Source organism: Manis pentadactyla, chromosome 7 (assembly GCF_030020395.1).
Source record: "Manis pentadactyla isolate mManPen7 chromosome 7, mManPen7.hap1, whole genome shotgun sequence".
Classification (NCBI taxonomy): domain Eukaryota; kingdom Metazoa; phylum Chordata; class Mammalia; order Pholidota; family Manidae; genus Manis; species Manis pentadactyla.
Window position 1 is genome coordinate 147,121,242 of NC_080025.1, and position 20,187 is coordinate 147,141,428.

The window sequence follows — 20,187 nt, forward strand, 5'->3', positions numbered from 1 at the left end:
GGCGCGGGCCTGCTCTCGCCCCTCCGCCGGCGGCCGCTGCGCCCGCAAAGCTCGGCACCGCCTGCCGCAAAGCGCTTACGACAGGCAGGGCCCGGCGCCGCACGACGGCCGCAACGGCCGCCGCCGCCTCTCCTGACGTCCGGGTTTCTGGAGCCCAGCGGGGCCGTCCGCTGCGTGGCGGCCGTCCGTGCCCGTCCTGCGTGTCGGGGCGGCTCGGAGCTGCTGCGGACTCGGCGTGTGGCCGCCGGCGCCTCCCTGCCGCCATCATCCCGGCGTGCACCGCGGCGGCGGCCGGTGCAGCGGCGGCCATGTTGCGATAGTCTGTTGTTTTCTTCCTGCGGAGGAGCCTCCAGAGCGGCCGCCACCGCTCGCTCGCCGGCCGCGGTTCCTGGCCCGCGGCCCCCACCCCGCCTCCGGGCATCCCCGGGCCGCGGCTGGCCCAGCGGCCCACCGTCTGGCTGGGAGGGCGAGGCTGAAGGCCGGGCTCCGCGAGCGCCATGGCGGCCGCCCTGGGAGCGGGCGGAGGAGCCGGCGCCGGAGGTAAGAGAGGCCGCCCTGCGCTGGCCGGTCGGGCCGGGCCGGGCCGTGCGCCCGCGCAGGCAGCGCGGCCGCCCCCAGCCGGCGAAGCCGCGAGCCCCGGTGGGCCCGCTGCGTGGCGGCGGCGGGCGGCCCCGGGCGGAGGACAGCGCGCCCGCGCCGAGGGTCTTAAGGGGCGCGGGCTCAGGCCCAGGACGGCCACGCCGCTCAGGGCCGAAGGGGTGTGTGTATGTAACAGTGCGGCGTTAAGGGAAGTTAGGTCTCTTAAAAAGTACTTCAGCTCTGAGTCCGGGGAGAGGAAATCCCGGGGCAAAATACCTTCAAAAAACCGAAATTAGTCAAAGGGAGAAATAAAGTTTAAAATCCGTTTATTGCCCACAAACTGCAGTCCGGGCCCTTCTCTCTTTCCTGCCCCTGCAGAAAACCGGTCCCCCTCAACACTCAGGTGTAGATGGGCCCTTCGTTGCCCAGGTAATTTACCCACTGATAAGGAGATGAACTCTCCACCCCTGAGGAATGATGCAAGTGCACTGAAGCCATACTTTTCTCCACCCTTGAGATCCTGTTGATATGCATATGTACTAAAGCGAGGTGAGGTATTCTGGAAATATTACAATTTTATCCACAAACTCATGCCCCTATTTTTACACGAATTCCTTAGTTGTCCAATAAAAATCTGTTACTGTTTCATCAGCATCTTGCGAAGATGGAAAGGGGGCAATAAAGGTTTGCACACTGAGTTCCTTCGGGTAGCTTCTCTTATTTTGCAAGTGTAAATGATTTTGATAGGGCTCCTATCACATTTTGTAGATTGAAGGTTTCTTGTTTTTTTGAATATAGAAAAATACTTAAAAGTGGCTTTTTAAAATGATTTTTAAACTTCGTTAAAGGAGATCTTTAGATGGCAAAGTATGAACAATAAAAGCACTTGAGATTAATTCTCATATTAAACCATTTTAGTGTCTACTCCAGAGTGTCTTTAGTAGTGTTTACTTATAACCACATTGCAGTAATCCTTAGGAATTTTGGCCGAAATATCAAAACGTTTGATGGCAAAACAAAAAACGGAGACTGAATGCAGAAATGTCGTTTCCTGCAATATGATTTGGTGTATGCAACTCTTCTGTCAGATGGTTTGTGTGTGTGTGAGATCTTCTTTGGTTAGGTTTTTCTGGTTACATTTGAATATTATGGTTTTATATTTAGTATATGGTTACTTTCTAGGTGTTAAGATCATGTATTATTTATCATTCTCAAAGTGTAGTCTGGGAACTCCTGGGTCAAAATTGTTTTCATTGAGAACACAAACACGTTTATTGGCATGTTTCACTCACTCACCTACCGGGGAATTTTCCAGAGGCTGCATGACTTGTGAAGACATTACACCAGTGGTTAATGGCATGTGTGTTTGCACATTTTTTTCAAGTTTTTTATTTTTACTTTCTAAAACAGTAAATGTCAATGAATATAATCCACATAGAAGCTTTTTGGTGTCTTCAATAAATTTGAGTTCAGAAAGTTTGAGAATTGCAGCACTGGAGGATTAGGTAGGCCTTACCTCCCCACTTTGGAGTGAGAGTGTCCTTCCATTTTGCCACAAGTGCCTGGTTTGGTTTCCAGTTGCTCTTAGACTAAAGCCAAACTCCTTAACAAGGTGTGAGTTCCACAGGGCCGGTCACCTGCGTCCCCACCAACATGTGTGAGCTCAGGCCTGCCCCCCTCCCAGGACTGCCCCTGCCCTCTCTGTGGCTGGGCTGGCTCCTCACCCCCAGGTCCCAGCCTCTGGGGAGGTTCATTTCTACCTTAGGTGTGCCCATCTCCTCATTATTCTTTGGCACCCCTGTTTTCTTCAGAACATTTATCCCAGTTTGTAGTTTTATTTACCAACCTTTTTAAACCTCTCTTGCCGAGTAGTCTGAAAGCCCCCATGAGGATAGGAATGTAGCCTGTTTTACCTGCCATGTATTCCAAGTTCCTGGCACATTGTGTATGTTTTACAAATGTTTAACCAATGAATTAAAGAAATGTTTTCTTTATGAATTCCCTCACACCCTTTTCTGTGCATATGTAAGTTGCATATTTACAGCTGTGTGGCCATTTATGGTATGAACAGAATCATGTAGTATTCCGCAGTTTGCTTTGTTCATTTAAGAGTGGGTCCTGGGGATCCTCCCACGTCAGTAGGTGAGAGTTGTATGTATCCGTCATAGACTATTTAACCATTTTTCTGTTGATGAACATTTATTTTTTACTTTTTCTCTACCACAAAATAGTGCACTAGACATCTGTAGACACATCTTGGTGTACTTAAACAAATATTTCTCTAGAAGTGGAAATATTGTGTTGTTGCAAACTACATGTTTAAAATTTTGATAGCTATTGTCAAGTTGTCCTCAAAAAAGTTGGTGTCACCTTATCCTCCCATCAGTGATGTTAGAAAGTACCCCATTTCCTGTGTCCTTTCTAAGAATCTTTTAAATCTTTGATAATCTTGAGACAGAAAAACAGCCTCATTATTGTAATTTATATTTTCCTGATCTCTAGTGAAGTTAAACATATTTTCATATATTATTTATTTTTGTGACTTGCCTGTTTATATCACTTGTTGTCTTTTATTGGGCAGTTCATCTCATTCTTTGTATATTATGTTAGGATTATTAACCCTTTTTTATCATGTTTGCCCTATAGCCTTGTTTTAAACTTTTCATTGTATGGGAGTTTAAAATTTTTACCTTATGAAATATATCAGTTTTTTTTGTAATGGTGTCTCCATGCCAAGAGTTCCTCTATGCTTTTAAAATTTTATGCTTTTGTGCTTTTTTATATTTAGCTTTTACTTCATATGGAATTTTATTTTGGATATCGTATTCTAATACGATTGATTGGATTCTCCATCTTTCCATTTACATAATATATTCAATTCCCATTCATAGTTTTAAAATACTGCTTCATTTTGTGTGTGTGTGTGTGTGTGTGTGTGTGTGTGTGTGTGTATGTATGCTTTTTCAGACATTTCTTGATTGGCTCTGCATTTTTTAATGAACTTCAGAATCATCAATATGTTCTATAAAGAATTCTGCTGGAATTCTTATTGGGATTGCATTGAGTTCATGACAGACATCATCTTGTTCTGATTTTAACGAGTGTTCTTCTAATGCTGTACCATTGAATATGGTGTTTGCTGTAGGTTTCTGATAGTAACTGTTTGTTCAGCTAAGAAAGTTTTGTTTTTTTTTGAGCTGGGTTTTTAATTTCATCAAATGCTTTTTCTTCATCTACTGAGGTCATACATGGGGCTCCTTCTTTAATCTCTTAATGTAGTGTGGTCATATGGAGAGATTTTCAGTGCTGAACCAACCATGTGTTCTTGGGCTCCAGACCTCGTTAACTGCATGTTTCATACTTTGAAATTTATTGTTGGGTTTTGGTGTAGAATTTATTGTGATCATGAGAGGTTGGCGTGTAGTTTTCTTCCTTTGTATTTCTGTGTGCATATGTGCTACCCTGTTGTTCTTGTGATGGGCTGACTCCCTACAATGAATTGGGAGGTTTTCTGAAACGGTGTATTGAATGTTGGGAGAACTCTTCTCTGCTAAGCCATTTTAATCTGGTGCTTCTTTATTTTTCAGTTTCTTGTATCGTTAGTCTGTTTAGCTTTTTTAAATCCATGGGTCAATTTTGATAAACTTTTCTGGAAAAATTATTTATGTTTATATTTTCCAATTAGTTAATATAGTGTTAAATGCTATAGCTTCCTAAGAATGGACATGTTGAGGGTAAATTTTTGGAGAACCATGCATGTCTGAATAAATTCTTTATTTTCATACTTGATGATTTGGTTAGGTCAAAAATTCTAGATTTGGATTCATTTTCCTTAGACTTTTGGTGGTATTGCTGTGTTGTTTTTCTGGCTTCCAGTTCTGCTCTGATAATTCTGATGACATCCTGATTCTTTATTTGTATGTAAAACCTTTTTCTCTCCCTGGGAGGTTATAACATCTTCCCAGTGATCTAAAATTCCATTAACATAGGTCTTTATATTGTTGTGCTATGTGTTTGGGGGACACCTTAGTCTGGAAATATGCGTCCTTCAGTTTTGGGAATTTTCTTACATTTTTTTCTCCCTTTCATTTCCTCTGTTCTTACCTGAAACTTAATATTGGATTTTGCTGCTGCATTTATACACAAAACATAAGAATAGTGAGACAGTTTATTAAGATTCTTTTGGAAAGGTAGGTATCTGGTAATGAGTAGATTCAAGGACTGGATTACTAAGATTAGAGAAGAGCAGAAATCAGGGTGGTTCTGGGGCCTCAGGCAGGCGTGCAGCTGCTAGTGAAGCTTTCCTCTGCTGAGGCTCTGTGGCTACCACTCCTATAGGTACTTTCTTACAAGCATGGGAATTTTGTTCCTGTTGGGCCAGATTCTGTTTATGTTAGCTGTTTTTTATCTGTGGCTAAATGTGGGTCCACTGTTCTAGATTTTTTGATATTAGCCCTTCCTTTTTGAGAGAAGATGAATTCTGATGACTGAGTCGATTAAGGAAAAACAACAGAATTCAAAAGAAATCACGTGTCTTGTAGGCCACCAGCTGGCAACCTATATGTTAAAATGATTCTGTTGCGTGATTTGGTAGCTTCCATGAATAAGTGAACTTCTACGTAAACATGGAGGAAGTCATGGTTGTCCTTTTTAATGTTTCTATATAGGAAATCAGAGGGTATGTTCGTACACTTGCTTCCTAAATAAACCCAAGAGCACTGTACTTGGTGTTTGCGAGACCTGAGTTTAAATCTGGGTTTGCTGTTTACTAACTTTGGGTAGTTTTTTAATTAGCTTTCACAGCTATAAAAGGAGGATTTGGGGTTGGATTAAATGAGAAAATGAATGGAAAAATGGTAACTTGATGAAGTTAATGAAGCCCCTGTTCAGCTTTTTAGTAGTGCTAGGATAACTTGAGTTCTGTCTGTCTTGTTTCAGTCAGAACAGAAGCTATGCCATGCATTTCAAGTATGAATGGTTTTAATACAGGCACTAGAGGCTTATACAACCCTTGGAAAGGCTGGAGGTCAGGAAAACTTTGTCTGATAATCTCAGCCTGGTGGTCAGGAGCTTGCCTGGAAGCCCCTGTGACTCTGCAGACTCTCTGCAAGCTCCCATTGGCTGTGTCCATTTGCAGCACTGAGGGTGTTGCCTTTTTCATGGTGCCAGTTCTCAAGAAGCTGCCACTATCAGAGCTCCTACAAGCCCAGGTGCAGTGCATGGCTTCCTAGTTCACTCTGTCTTCTCTGAGAACCTCACATCTGCCTCTTGTGTGTCCATGTCCTGCCTCTACCCTTTGAGATAACTGAGAACTGTGACGCAGACGTCCTGTGACTACCTTGCCCTGCAGATTCTGACTCAGCAGCACAGAGAGAAGGAGGCTCTGGGAAGTGCATTCCCTACATTTCCCTCTGCATGATGACCACCGTTAGCACAACTGTTACTTACGTTTGGAAGGGAAAGTGAGACTGGTGAATGGATTTTCTCCCTTTCTTTGACATTTCTTCCCTTAAACTTCGATTTAGCAACTGATCTTCAGCAATTTAGCAGGTTTCACTTTTTAAAAATAAAGTCTAGATTCCTTGGAAAAGCTATGGGGTATCGTTTTCTCTAGATTCTAAGTCACTATGGGCACATCTGTTTGGCTGAGGTCAGACCGTGTGTCCCCTTCTGAGCTGCCCAGAATGGTAGAGAACTCAAGGATCTAGCTTTAGAGCCTCATGTTGGGAGGCCAAGCTCTGCCTTCCATTAGGACTCATACTATGGTGATGGATTTCCAAGATAAGAAGAGGAAATTCACTTGCAGGACAGGCAGACAGATGGCCAGTCTGCTTCATCAGCAGAGGCAAGGCTCATTTTGGGCAGGACTCACCCAGGGGGCCACATAAGTAAGAGATTTTTCACAATGAGTACAAATTATTTTTCAAGCAACTTGATATAGGACTCTTTCTGAACATTTTGCTTGGTTACTCAGTGTGATAGTTTTATACTGTAGGGCTAATAGCCTACTTTGAAAGTTCTTGAACATTACCCAGATTATTCTTTCTAGTTACTGTTTAAATAAAGGGCCCAGGTTTACTCACCTGTAAAATGTGGAATTTTGACTTTGTTAGTAATTCAGAATACCAGCATACCGTACATGAGAGTGGGGTCGAGGCAAAAGGAAGGTTGAGAGCCTTTGGATCAGAGCAGTGACTAGCGCAGTTTGTCTTTATAGGGCCAAATCATAAATATTTTCAGCCTTGTAGATCACATGGCTTCTCTTGGCAATTACCATGCTTCGCCCTTGTAGCTTCACAGTAGCTCTAGACAGTAAGTAATTGAGTTGGCATACAGTGTTCCAACATTAGTTTATTTACATAAATGTGTAAAAGCCAAATTTGGACAAAAAACTGGGGCAGACCCTACTTGGCCTATGGATTGGTAGTTTGCTGACTCTTGGACTAGACAATTGTCTGGAACACTGTTGCAAGCTAATACTCTATTTTTAATCCAAGTTCCAGGTTCCTGGAAAAGAGGATATAGTAAAATGCTAAGTAAAAAGATTATATTATCTTTGGTCTTGCTGATAAGGAAAATTGACTCTCTTATTAAAATAGGGTATCTGATATAAGGTTTAGGCTTGAAAGAGAGTCTGCAGACCAAGGCGTTGACCGCTCTTGTTCTGCTCCTTTGGTCTTCAGGGATGCACGTTTCGTTCTTTAAAACTGTGGACTAGTTTTGTTCTCTTTTCCGCTCAGGATGACAGATGTAAAGTGGAATTTTAAAAAAGGGATTTGTCTGTATTCTAAAGGAAGAACAGAAGGGAAAGAATTGCAGAAAATGTAAGAACAATAAAAACAGGCATACAGGGTTCTTGTCTTAGCTTGTTTCTTAGGATTTTGAGTCATGTTCTTTATATACCCATTTTTACATTCTTTATTCCAGGGAGAAAGAAAGTGTGCGCTTGGTTTCTGCTTCATTGGGTGTCATCTTTCCTTTGTCTCACGTGCCTTTTTCTAAGCATAAGGTTGCCTGTATTTACAACCACTTTTATTTCATTTTGGAAATTTAAGATATTTTCCACTTCCACCTGATGCTGTAGCTGTATATGCAGACCTCACGTATTTGTGGGTTCGGTTCCAGACCACTACAGTAAAGCAAATACTGCAATAAAGTGAGTCGAATAAATGTTTTGGTTTCCTAGTGCATATAAAAGTTGTGTTCATGTTGTACTGTGGTCTATTAAGTGTGCAACAGCATTAGGTAAAAATACTAGTACCTACCTTAATTAAAAAATAATTTATTGCTAAAAAATGCTGACCATCAATTGAGCTTTCAGTGAGTCAATCACTGATCACCATAACAAATGTAGTAGTAATTAAAAAGTTTGAAATACTGTGAAAATTGTCAAAGTATGACACAGACACAAAGTGAGCAAATGATGTTGTGAAAATGGCACCAAAAGACATGCTCGACTTGCTTGACACAAACCTTCAATTTGTAAAAAACACAAAATCTGCAAAGCACAGCAAAGTGAAGCATGCCTGTATCTCACTGCATTACCTACAAATTTTTTCCCTGTTTCCTTGGTGTCAGGAGAAAGATTCCTTTTCTTCCTGAGGAAGTAGAGGCTTCTATTCCTTGCCTTTTCCGCCACAAACCTCTTTACCCCTTACTCCTATGAATTCACGCCTGAGAGAAGATTCCCAGCCCCTTCCCTTATAAGGGATCCCTCACGCCCAGTAATTACTCCCCCTTTGCTTCACCCTCATATTTGATCGCTTATCCCCTTCAGGACACATACCTACACATGATCAGCTTGTCCCACATTAAAAACAACCAGCCAACTTTTTTCTGCTTTAAATCACCCTCTTCACTAATCTGTTCCGTTGCTGTACGTTCATGGCCAAAACTGCTTGAGAGGGTAGTCTGCACCAGTATAAAGCAACCATGTATCTTGGGCTCTCTCACTTTCTATTAACATTTTTGCAGGGAGAAACAATTTAATAAAATAAAAGAATAACATGACAAACCCATGCACCTCATAACTGGAATTAGAATCTACCATTTTGTCATCTTTGCATCAGGTTATTTTTTAAGTGAAGGAAAATTGTACAGATGAGGTCCCGATTATATTTTGGCTCTGTCTGATAACTCTTCTCTAGAGTCACACTGTCAGGAATCTGCTGTGTTTCCAACCTGTATTTCTTCTGTTACATATCATTGTAACATGATCTTAAATTAATAAATGTATCTACACATGTGCATTTGTAACCAGTTTATGGTATTTTATGCTGCAAAGGTTAGCCTGTGCCTGTGTTATTTTGTATTTTTAGTGAGGCTACTCACTTTGAGCAAAAGAGGAATAAAAGATGAATGCATGTGTTTTTGCCAGATAGTGCCGAGTATGTTTTGTGTGGGGTCTACCCTTCTGCTCTGCCGTACTCGTCAGCAGCGATATTGTCAAATGTTGGAATCTTGTTAGAAGTGGAAAATTGTTCGCAGTTTATTTTAAAATAGTCCATATTTTAAAAAAGATTTATTATGGAAAAAATACTCACTTAAAAGTAATAGCATGGTTCTTGTATGCCCATCGTCCAGCTACAGCAGTATTAAATGATGGTCAGTCGTATTTCATCTTCCTGCTCCTCCTTAATTCCTCTTATTTTTTGAAGAAAATAAGAATATTGGAGATATCACTTTCTCTGTAAATATTTTTGTATAATCTCTAAGAGATAAATGCTTAAAAACTACAATAGTCTTAGTAGAACTGAAAAAAGAACCATTTCTTAATGTCAGATATTCAGCCAGTGCTCAAGTTTTCATTAGATTTTATGTCATAAAAGTTTAAAAGTGCACTCGATTTGAATTAGAGTCTAAGTGAAACCTGCACGTGGAGATTAGTTTTTCTATTTTCCTTCACTGTTTCTCTTTTTCTTTGTGGTTTATTGGTTGAACTGTTTGTTTTGGAGAGTTTCCCACAGTCTAGAGTTTGTTGATTGCATCCCCTTGGTGGTGTTACTTTTTAAAATTTATTCTTATTGTGTAGGGTAAAATACACAGAGATAGGATTTACCATCTTAACCATGCTGGAGTGCTTAGGGTGGTACCATTAATTACATCCACCCTTGTGCAGCTCTCACCTCCGTCCCCCGCCACAGCTTTTCATCGTGTAGAAACTGTCCCCATTAAACAGTGACTCCCCACTCCCCTTCCCCTGTCCCAAGGCACCCACCATTCTACTTTTGGTCCCTATGAATTTGGTCCCTATGAATTTGACCACCCTGGGTACCTCATCTAAGGGGAGTCACAGCATTTGTCCTTTGGTGACTGGTGTAATTCGCCGCAAAGTGTCCTCAAGACTCATCTGTGTAATAGCAGGTGTTGGGATTTCCTTCCTTTTTAAGGATGACTCATATTCTGTTGTGTGGGTAGACCATATTTTATTTGCCTATTTGTGGACACTTACGTCGCTTCAGCCTTCTGGTGATTGTGCATCACGCTGCCATCAACATGGGTGTGCGGATACTCTCCAATCCAGTTTTCGTTCTTTGGGGTATATCCCCAGAAAGGGAATTGCTACACCAGTCATTGGATTTAGGGCACATCCTAGTCCAGTATGGCCTCATTTTAATTAATTACATCTGCAGAGACCTAAATGAGGTCACATTCTGAGGTCCTGGTGGGCATGACTTTCTGAGAAACACGTGGTTTTGAAAAAAAATAAATACTTGATCTTTGTTTCTGGTTGCTTCCAGAGAGCTCCTAAAACCCATGAATTTATTGTCTTTTGTATGCTCATGAGATGGCTCATGGAGAGGAACCTAGATAGCTTCAGTATGGGGGCTGGTTGCCAAAAAACCAACCATATGATTAAAGGTTCAGATTTTCAGCCTCAACCTCTTGCCTCCTGGGAGGTAGGAGAGAGGCTGGACATTGTCACCATTGCTTAGTGGTTTAACAGTCATGCCTGTGTAATGAGACTTTTGTAAAACCCCTCAGTGGAAGGATTCTGACAGCGTCCCACATCCCTGTGCTGAGAGGGTGGCACACCTTGACCGTGGAGACAGAGACTTCCCTGCTTGGGACCCTTCCCAGCCTCACCCTCTTCATCTGGCTGCTCCTTGTTACCATTTATAATAAACTGCCATAGTAAGCAAAGGACACCATCAACAGAGCAAAAAGGCATCCTACAGTATGGGAGAATATATTTATAAATGACATATCCGACAAGGGGTTAACATCCAAAATATATAAAGAATTTACACATCTCGACACCCAAAAAGGAAATAACCCGATTAACAAATGGGCAGAGGATATGAACAGATACTTCTCCAAAGGAGAAATTCAGATGGCCAACAGACATATATGAGAAGATGCTCCACATCACTAATAGTCAGGGAAATGCAAATTAAAACCACAATGAGATACCACCTCACACCAGTAAGTATGGCCAGCATCAAAAAGACTAAGAACAACAAATGCTGGCAAGGATGCGGAGAAAGGGGAACACTCCTACACTGCTGGTGGGAATGTAAGCTAGTTCAACCATTGTGGAAAGCAATATGGAGGTTTCTCAAAAAACTAAAAATAGAAATACCATTTGACCCGGGAATCCACTCCTTGGAATATACCCAAAGAACACAACTTCTCAGATTCAAAAAGACAAATGCACCCCTATGTTTATTGCAGCACTTTTTTACAATAGCCAAGATATGGAAGCAACCTAAGGGTCCATGAGTAGATGAATGGATAAAGAAGAGGTGGTACATACACACAATGGAATACTATTCAGCCATAAGAAACAAACAAATCCTACCATTTACAACAACATGGATGGAGCTGGAGGACATTATGCTCAGTGAAATAAGCCAGGCGGAGAAAGACAAATGCCAAATGATTTTCCTCATTTGTGGAGTATAACAGTGAAGCAAAACTGAAGGAACAAAATGGTAGCAGACTCAGAGGCTCCAAGAAGGAACTAATGGTTACCAAAGGGGAGGGGTGTGGGAGGAGTGGGGAGGGAGGGAGAAGGGGATTGAGGGGTATTATGTTTAGTACACATGGTGTGGGGGTCACAGGGAGAACAGTGTAGCTCAGAGAAGACAAGTAGTGACTCTGTGACATCTTGCTGCACTGATGGACAGTGACTGTGTTGGGATATGGGTGGGGACTTGATAATATGGGTAAATGTAGTAACCACATTTTTTTTTGATGTCAAGCATTCATAAGAGTGTATATCAATCATACATTAATAAAAAAAATTGCCCTAGTAAGTATAGTGTTTTCCTGGGTTCTGTAAGTTGTTCAAGTGAATTGCTGAACTTTGGGTGGGGGGATTTTAGGAACCCCTGAATTTGTATTCAGCTGGTAGAAGTGTGGGTAGCCTGGGCACCCCCCCATGCAGCTGGCATCTGAAGTGGGGACAGAATTGTGGGACTGAGTCCTTAATCTGTGTGCTAACTCCAGTTAGTAGGGTGAGAATTGAATAGAATTGTTCAACACATGGTTGGTGTCTGAGAAACAGAGACTGTCCAATCCCCTACAGCCAACATGTCAGACTTTCTTTTAGAATTAGGAAAGATGACTGAAGTGTAATAAGACAGATGCAACATTTTACAAACCAGACTTACTCCCTTCTACCCACCCTCACTCTGCAAATAAACTAGCACATAGAGCAGTCAGTTCCCGTCCTGCTGATATTCTGGTTTGAGAATACCAGTGTTTTCTTTGACTTCTCTTTCTTCTTTCCTGTGGTCAGTTAGTTGACATGCCCTGGAGCTTCTAAATGGACAGTTTCTCGTTTATCCGTCGTCTTCTTCTCCCCTCTCTTACTCACTGTGATGTTAATCAAGATTTTTTTCTCCTTATTGCTTGGTTTGTAGTTTACCATTGTTTATCCTTTATCAATTCAGTCATTACTTCTGTTGCTGCTAGAGGAGTCTTTCTAAACTTCAGTCATGCTAAGTACTGTGTATAGATTTCTCAGGTTGAATATTCAGTGATGCCCCAAATCTACCTTTCTAGCCTTTTCTTTCTGCTCCTTTTCTCTGTGAATGGCTGTGTCAAACATGCCCCACTCTTTCCTGTTCCCTGGGCTTGCATAGCACCCCTTCAGCCTTGTGCTGTTCTTTCCCTGTCATGCCCATCTGCTTGTCGGCAGTTGAGTCATTGCTCAGCCTTCAGCTCAGTTATTACCTAGTCTGTAAAACCAAACTTCCCTTTCCCCAGCCCCATATGTATGTTTATTTTTGCTTGGAAGTTACCTTCAAAATATCTTCTGAGTTGAAGAAATTTTTACTTGAATTTTAGTCATTCCATTGATTTCTCTTCAGTTGCTTTTTCTAGCTATTAATTATGAAGTTTAATATTTCCTTAAAAACATCCTGTACTGTCCTGTTTTATTTGGCTACAGATTATATGTTTAAATATGTGTGTAGACAAACATTTGGAATGATGTTCAGTCAATGTTATGATTGTTATTTCTGATCAGAGAAGTTGAGGTGATTTTAATGTCTTTGTACTTTTAGGCATCGCAGTAAGTTTTTATGCGAGTGTGTATTTCGTGAGGACAATCAAGTTGTTTTTCTAAAACAGGAAATAGGTGATGTAAAAATTAAAGGTAAGATGCAGAAGACAACCCTTAATTCCAAACACAAAGATAACTATCATTAGCAGTTGGGCTAAATCCTTCCAGACACACATGTACACATGTATTTTATATATAAAATAGTCATACTATATTGCATGATATTGTGAGGTCCCCCCCACATATATTATTGTGGCCATTTTTCTATGTCAGGAAATATAACAATACTGATTATCATTCTTATTGCTGCCTACCATATAATTGCATGAGTGTCATTTTACTTCTCTGCTTTGTCACCTTTTGTTGGGCGTTTGGTTGATCTCCCCTTTTTTCCTGTTGTTAGCACACTTCTTGGTGATAATCCTGCTCTGTACTGTCTTGGTTCATTGAGTGGTGGACAGTGGCTTTCAAAGTCTTGGGAGTCCCCAAGTCTGTCCCACAGTGTCTGTGAGGCCTGTTTTCACATTTTTCACTGTGCTGACATCTGCACCAGTGTTGGAGAAGTTACGGCAAGTCAATCTTCCCTGTCTTAGCTTGAACCTGGCCACAAACTCTTTGAAGTCAGTCATACCTAAGCAGAATGCCAGTTTTGTTTAAGAAGATCTTTGAGGAAACAGTGAAAGCCATTAATTTTATTAAATTTTGACCCTGGAGTATGTTTTTAAAAAATATTGTGATAAAATGGGAAGAATGTATAAAGGACTTAAGTTTTGTACTGAAGTACCAGCAGTTGCCTCCAGGAAAAGTACTTGCCCAGTTGAGTTGTGAACTGAACTAGCTGGTTTTTTTCATATAATGCATTTTTCTTGAAAGGATAACTGACAAACTGATTATTTGGAGTTTAGTATTTGTCAGATGTTTTCTTGAAAATGAATGAGAGCGTGTCTCCAGGGCAAACAACTGACAGTATTTGTTGCCAGTGGTAAACTCCAAACTTTGAAGCAAAACTTAGAATTACGGAAAAGTTCTTGCTGCGGTGAACTTGAGAACATCCCAGTGCTTGAAGACGTTCTGATGAGATTGGCAGTAGGCATGGGTGGCTGCCTGCCAATCTGTATTTCCAGGTCCCAAACGTCTGTATTTCCAGGGGCTCTGGCTCTCCTTCCGCTTGCCTTTCTCCTTAGCCCTCACTGCTTGGAGCACACCTTCTGGCAAGGGCTTTTCACACTGTCCCATAGGAGGTCAGTCCCTCTGGGAGTTTTCACGTGCTCTGTTCTAAGGCTTGCTTACCTCCTTGGGCAAGCTCTCTGAGAAAAAGCACCTGTGCTGTCAGGGGGCAGTGGTGAACTTGTCTTTGAGTGTCACCTCCTTTAGGAGTTGAGCGCCTCGTGAGGGAAGAGGGGTGGCAGTGTGTAGTAGGTCTAGGTCTCCTTGGTTTACCTCTTGGGGCAAATCTGCCACCCCATTAGCTGGGTAGGGGCAATCTGGGCCCCTATCGCCCAGATGTTTGTCCCATAAGTGGGGCTGCTTAGGTGGGAAAAGAGAACCCCCACCTCTCACGGGCACTCAGTCAACTTAGTCTCAGTACCAGGCCCGTGGGGCCAGCTGGGGTGTGCAGGGGGCCTGTGCTCTTGGCTGCAGCCGTCTGGAGTGGAGTCCATTCCCCACCGAGCTGGGAGCAGAGACGAGGGAGCACATCCTGCTTCCAAACCCACAGATTCTTGGAGCTGTTCTTACCAAATTTGACTAGGTTTCTTGAGTTGTGTCTTTCATTTGATGTATGCCTTAGGATCAGTTTCAGAAACTTAAAGAGTAGTCGTTTCATTAAAAATAATTCTCACCGGTTTCCCAGGAAATGGCCTGTTGGAGCTCCTCGTGCTGTTAGGCTAGAGGTGGGATCCTTCAAGGGTACTGATTCTTTGATAAACTTTTCGCTTTGGGGTGCTTTGTTTTGAAGCACCTGTTCTATTTGGTAGTGTATGGTTGGAATTGATGTATTACATGTTAGGAGTTGATTGGTTAATTTTTAGCCCTAGTCTGGAAAAATTCCTGGGGCTTTGTCTGGGCTTCTATCTCCTGCCCCACAGGAGATTCTTGGGCATCTGGGGGGGTGTCTGTGGACTGCTGCTTCTCAAGCCTCTTTGCTTACACGTGTATCTAAGATGAAAAGCTTTTAATTCCAGTTCTTTGATGTCTCTAATAATGAAAATAAATGATATGAGATGTGCTATGTGCAAAATATGGAGAAAATTTGAAATAATATTTTCAGGATTGATTCACATGCTATAATGATAATATTTTAGATATACTGGGTTAAATAAAACATGTTGTTAAAATTTTACCTGTTGTAAGTTTTATCTGTTTCATTAATATTTTTAACAGTTGCGATTAGAAAATTTAAAATTCTGTATGTGGCTTTCATTGTATTTGCTATTCAGCAATTCTGTACACTCACCCTACTTCTCTTAAATTGGGGCTTTGTTTTCCATGATTAATTTGGAAAAATGTAAAGATGGCAAAAAGTATTATAAAAATTTTATTAACTTTTAGCAAATCAATTATTTCCTTTCATGTGGTTGTAGTAACAATATATTCTCAAAAGCTATTATTTATTTATTTTTTAAATTTTATTTTGGTATCATTAATCTACAATTACATGAAGGACATTATGTTTACTAGGCTCCCCTCTTCACCAAGTCCCCCCCACATCCCCGTTCACAGTCACTGTCCATCAACATAGTAAGATGCTGTAAAATCACGGCTTGTCTTCTCTGTGTTGCACAGCCCTCCCTGTGCCCACCCCACACTATACATGCTAATCGTAAGGCCCCTTTTCTTTTTTTCCCGCCGTTATCCCTCCCTTCCCACCCGTCCTCCCCAGTCCCTTTCCCTTTGGTAACTATTAGTCCGTTCTTGGGTTCTGTGCTTCTGCTGCTGTTTTGTTCCTTCAGTTTTCTTCAAAAGCTATTATTTTATAAGGAAAATATTATAGTAACATTTATGATTAAAAAAAAAACCTCAGTTCCTATTAGTGATTTTCTTCATGCCTAATAATGTTCAGTAAATTGGTTTTCTCTAGGGCATGTCCCAATGAATGCATTGTAAGTTGAAAATGTAAGTGGAGATGTGCTGGTACCCCTTGCCTACGGCATGTCACAGCTCAGCCAAGCCCACCTTCACCGTGCTCAGACACTTACATTAGCCTACGTTGGACAGAATCACCTGACAACAAAGGCTGTTTTATAGTAGAGTGCCAGATGTCTCACGTGATTTTCCAGAGACTGTGCTGAAGGTGAAACACAGAATGGTTGTGGGTACAGAACGGTCATCTTTGTGTCGGTAGTCGAGGGAAGGAGGGAAGGATGCAGATTGGAAGGTCCAAGTATGGTTTCTACTAAACGTGCATTGCTTTGGCATTATCGTGAAGTCAAAAAATGTTAAGTTGAACCGTCATAAGCTGGGGACTGTCTATATTTGAACATCTGTGTGTGTCTCTTGTAATTTAGTAAGACTGACTTTCACGGCCTCTTCCTTACAGACGATGACTTTGACCAGTTTGATAAGCCTGGTGCAGAGCGGTCCTGGAGAAGAAGAGCTGCAGACGAAGACTGGGACAGGTATGGGAGGCACATGTAACATGCCAGAGTCTGTGCTGGTTTAGTTTATTCTACTACTTGGCTATGCAGAGGTCGTCACTGAAAACAATGTGTTGTCTACTTGATGCTCTTTCCGGGTGGGCCATTACATGCGGTAAAGTGAGGGCGAGGCCGGCACTCCAGGCCCAGGGCCTTTCTGGTGGGCTCCTGTTGTAGACCCGTCTTGTCCGTGTGGCTGCCAGCAGAAATCTGGTTGTCATCTCTCTCTGTTTTTATACAGTGATGGTATTGACCTCGTGGACACCCAGAGCTATTACTGGGGTAACTGCATGTCAGGGTTCTTTTTGCTGCACGTCCTACCCAATATTTGACTAGACTTTAAATATTTTTACCATTTTAATATGTGTAAAGGGTATCTCACTGTAATGTACATTTGTCTTTGATTACCAGTGAAGGTGATGATATCTGTCGAGGAACACACACACACGCGCACACACACACACATGTAGGTGTTAATTCAGTGTAGTGGTTCCTTCTGGTGAGGAGATCTAAGTAGAGGTTAGAGGGATGTGTATTGGGTACAGTATGTGGGGTGGTGAAGTTCTCAAATGAACATGACTCTTTACGAATTTCTTACCATCTTAAACACTGTGTTGAAATGTAAAACTTACCTCAGATTTGTGGGTAGGAGGTTTAATAATAAAGGCAAGTAGATCCAGATAAAGAACAACAATGATACATTGCTGTAAAAGAGCACCTGGTTGCTGTCTGAGAACTGTGATGTCCCAGAAGTTTTATAGAAAGTTGATAACTCATCAATGACTCTTGCTCTATTAAAAAGCTATTTAGACCTTTAGAACAAAATCCTCTATAAAAAAAATGGTACTATCAAGAAATACTGATAACTTGTTTTTATAAAAAACTGTGGTGGGGAGTTGAATAAAATATAAATAAATATAAATAAAATATGTATAAAATAAATATGTATAGTAAATAAAATATCAAGTGTATTTTAGTAGTTACTCATCATTTGCATCTTTCTCTTCTGTCAGTTGTTTGTTCATATTTGTGTCTATTTTTCTTTTGGGTTGTTTGCTCCTTACTGAATTTAGGGATTCTTTATACTGATTACTGAGCAGGTCCAAAGAAGTTAAAGTCTTGTATTGAGGTGACAGACTTAAGATGAGGAGTTCAGTGAGAGCCACCTCTGATAACAGAGGCCCCAATATTTAAAAGACCAAATGTTCCCTATATATTTAAAAATACCTTTTCATTATCAATAAAGAAAAAGGAAAGTACAGCGAACTTGACGTGGAAGTACCCACAACCCTGAAGCCCTAGGTTGGTTTTCCAGTGCTGTATGACCTGTGCGGCTAGTAGGAGTAATACATGGGCGTGTCCTTTTCTCCCCAGTGAGCTTGAAGATGACTTACTTGGAGAAGATTTGCTCTCTGGCAAAAAGGTAAGAAATACAGGTCTTGAAACCAAACAAAGAGTCATTTAATTGCACTTAAAATATAGGAATGCGTCTCATGCAATGGGATGTGTTACTGGAAAGTTGCGTAGATAAAAATTTTGTGAATCGAGTTATCCATTGAATGCTCAAAGAGCTGATTCTTTATTAGTAAATTCTCTGGTAATTACATGTACCACGGAAATAATTCTAATAGGGGAGGAAATACCTACCCTCTCCCGCCTTTAAATGTAAGATCCTGATATGTAATTAACTTAAAGCCTGAAACTGCAGGAGGTTGAGCTGCTGCCTCTCCTCGGTGATGGTGGTGGGTACACAGGCCTGTCCGGGACTGGAGTGACCCCCTGGGCGGCCATGCTTGTTTTGTGCGTCATCTGTAATGGACAAACCCAAGTTTTACTTTAGCCTGCTACCATTTCCATTTGGTGATCCAGTTATCCAAAGCCTGTTTGTTTCTAAAATTCTACTTTTTCTTCTGTTTAAAGTCTTTAGATTTTAGATGCTACCAGTATTAAACTCAGTCAAATCTCAAGGATACCATTCTTTTTTTGAGTATGATAAGAAAAACTTATTTGTTTGAAGGACATCACCAAGGCACTCTTCCCTTTTTCCTTTTTTGTTAGAATAAATATGATATTTGACTCTGCATCTAAAACCTAATCTGGGGTAGTTACCCAGTTTGCTGAATAAAATATAAATAAATATCTAATCTGGGGTAGTTACCCAGATCTGTGGGATCTCTCAGTTGTTAACTGGTTATAGCAAACCGAGGAAACTTTCTGATGGCAGATGTAACATAAGGTCAATGAGATATTGCACTTTTGGAACAAGTCTTTTTATGGAAGTGATGTGCATTAATTAGAGTTCTTATTTTTATTAGAATCAGTCTGATTTGTCAGATGAAGAACTAAATGATGATCTTTTACAGAGCGATAATGAAGATGAAGAAAATTTCAGGTACTCAATATTAGTGCATTAAAAAAATGTCTTTTAACTGAATTGATAGTAAATATAATTTATAATTATAATGGAATATCATTGATAATGTATTACATCTTTAACATATAATTATACTTGAAACAGGGTATTCATAGAACTCTTTGAAGCCATATACATTTTTCTATAAATAGATCTAAACTCAGTGTTGGTCTTAAGATTTAATGACCTCTGTTGTCTCATGCTGAGTGCAGGTTATGAAAACACAGAGCAGCTATGTATTTTTTCAAGAATCTCTTTACTGGTTGAGGGGGTTGGAAGTGGCCTCAGACTTGTAATCCTGTTGGTTGCAGTTGATGCTTCTTTTTTTATTTTAGACATTTCATTTAAATATGTGTGCTTACCCAATTGTCATTTTGGAATATCCTTTGGATTGTACTTTAGACTTTACTTGATTATCTGAATGTAATTGTGATAGTTTGGGCTGCTATAACAAAGTGCCATAAACTTACAAATAAAAGAAATTTACTTCTCACAGTTTTGAAGGCTGGGAAGTCCAAAGTGAAGGTGCCAGCATGGCCAGGTTCTAGTGAGGGCCAGCTTTGTGGTTCCTAGATGGCACCTTTTGCTTTGTCCTCACATGGTGGAAGTGAGGGAGCTAGCTGTCTTGGGTCCCTTTTATACGGGCACTACTCCCATGTATGAGGCTTCACCCTCGTGGCTTAAATACCTCTCAAAGGCTTCATCTCCAGACACTATCACATCGCGAGCCAGGATTCAACACATGAATTTGGAGGTGACACAAATAATCAGTCCATAGCAATAGTCACTATCTGTTGCTGACATAGTCAGCTCTATTATAAGAAGAGGAAGAGGTGTACTTAGTATTCTCTGGTAGGTGGTATAATTTCAGTTTTATGAGGAAACATTTGTTGTGAAAATGTAGACACCTCTTGGTTATAAATGCATTTAACAAATATGTACCACTTATTATTGAGCTGTAGAGTTGTAACAGTTTTCTAACATAATAGTAATTTTTATGGGTGCTTTAAATTAATGTATTCTGCCAGTTATTGTAGATTTCCAAATTC

General features: G+C 40.9%; 1 protein-coding gene across 3 annotated transcripts in view; it reads left to right on the forward strand.

The window, feature by feature from the left end:
• Window positions 1–188: 188 nt before the first annotated feature.
• Window positions 189–20,187, forward strand: part of RBM33 (RNA binding motif protein 33) — a 114,776-nt gene continuing 94,777 nt past the window's right edge. Inside the window, exons 1-4 of one of the 3 annotated variants that reach the window (XM_036899665.2) lie at window positions 189–540; window positions 16,629–16,707; window positions 18,100–18,148; window positions 19,041–19,117. In XM_036899665.2, the coding sequence (XP_036755560.1) occupies window positions 498–540; window positions 16,629–16,707; window positions 18,100–18,148; window positions 19,041–19,117 (248 nt within the window). In that variant the 5' untranslated portion in view covers window positions 189–497. The remainder of the gene's footprint in view (window positions 541–16,628; window positions 16,708–18,099; window positions 18,149–19,040; window positions 19,118–20,187) is intronic. The other 2 variants (XM_036899666.2, XM_036899664.2) reach the window with 2 other exon arrangements.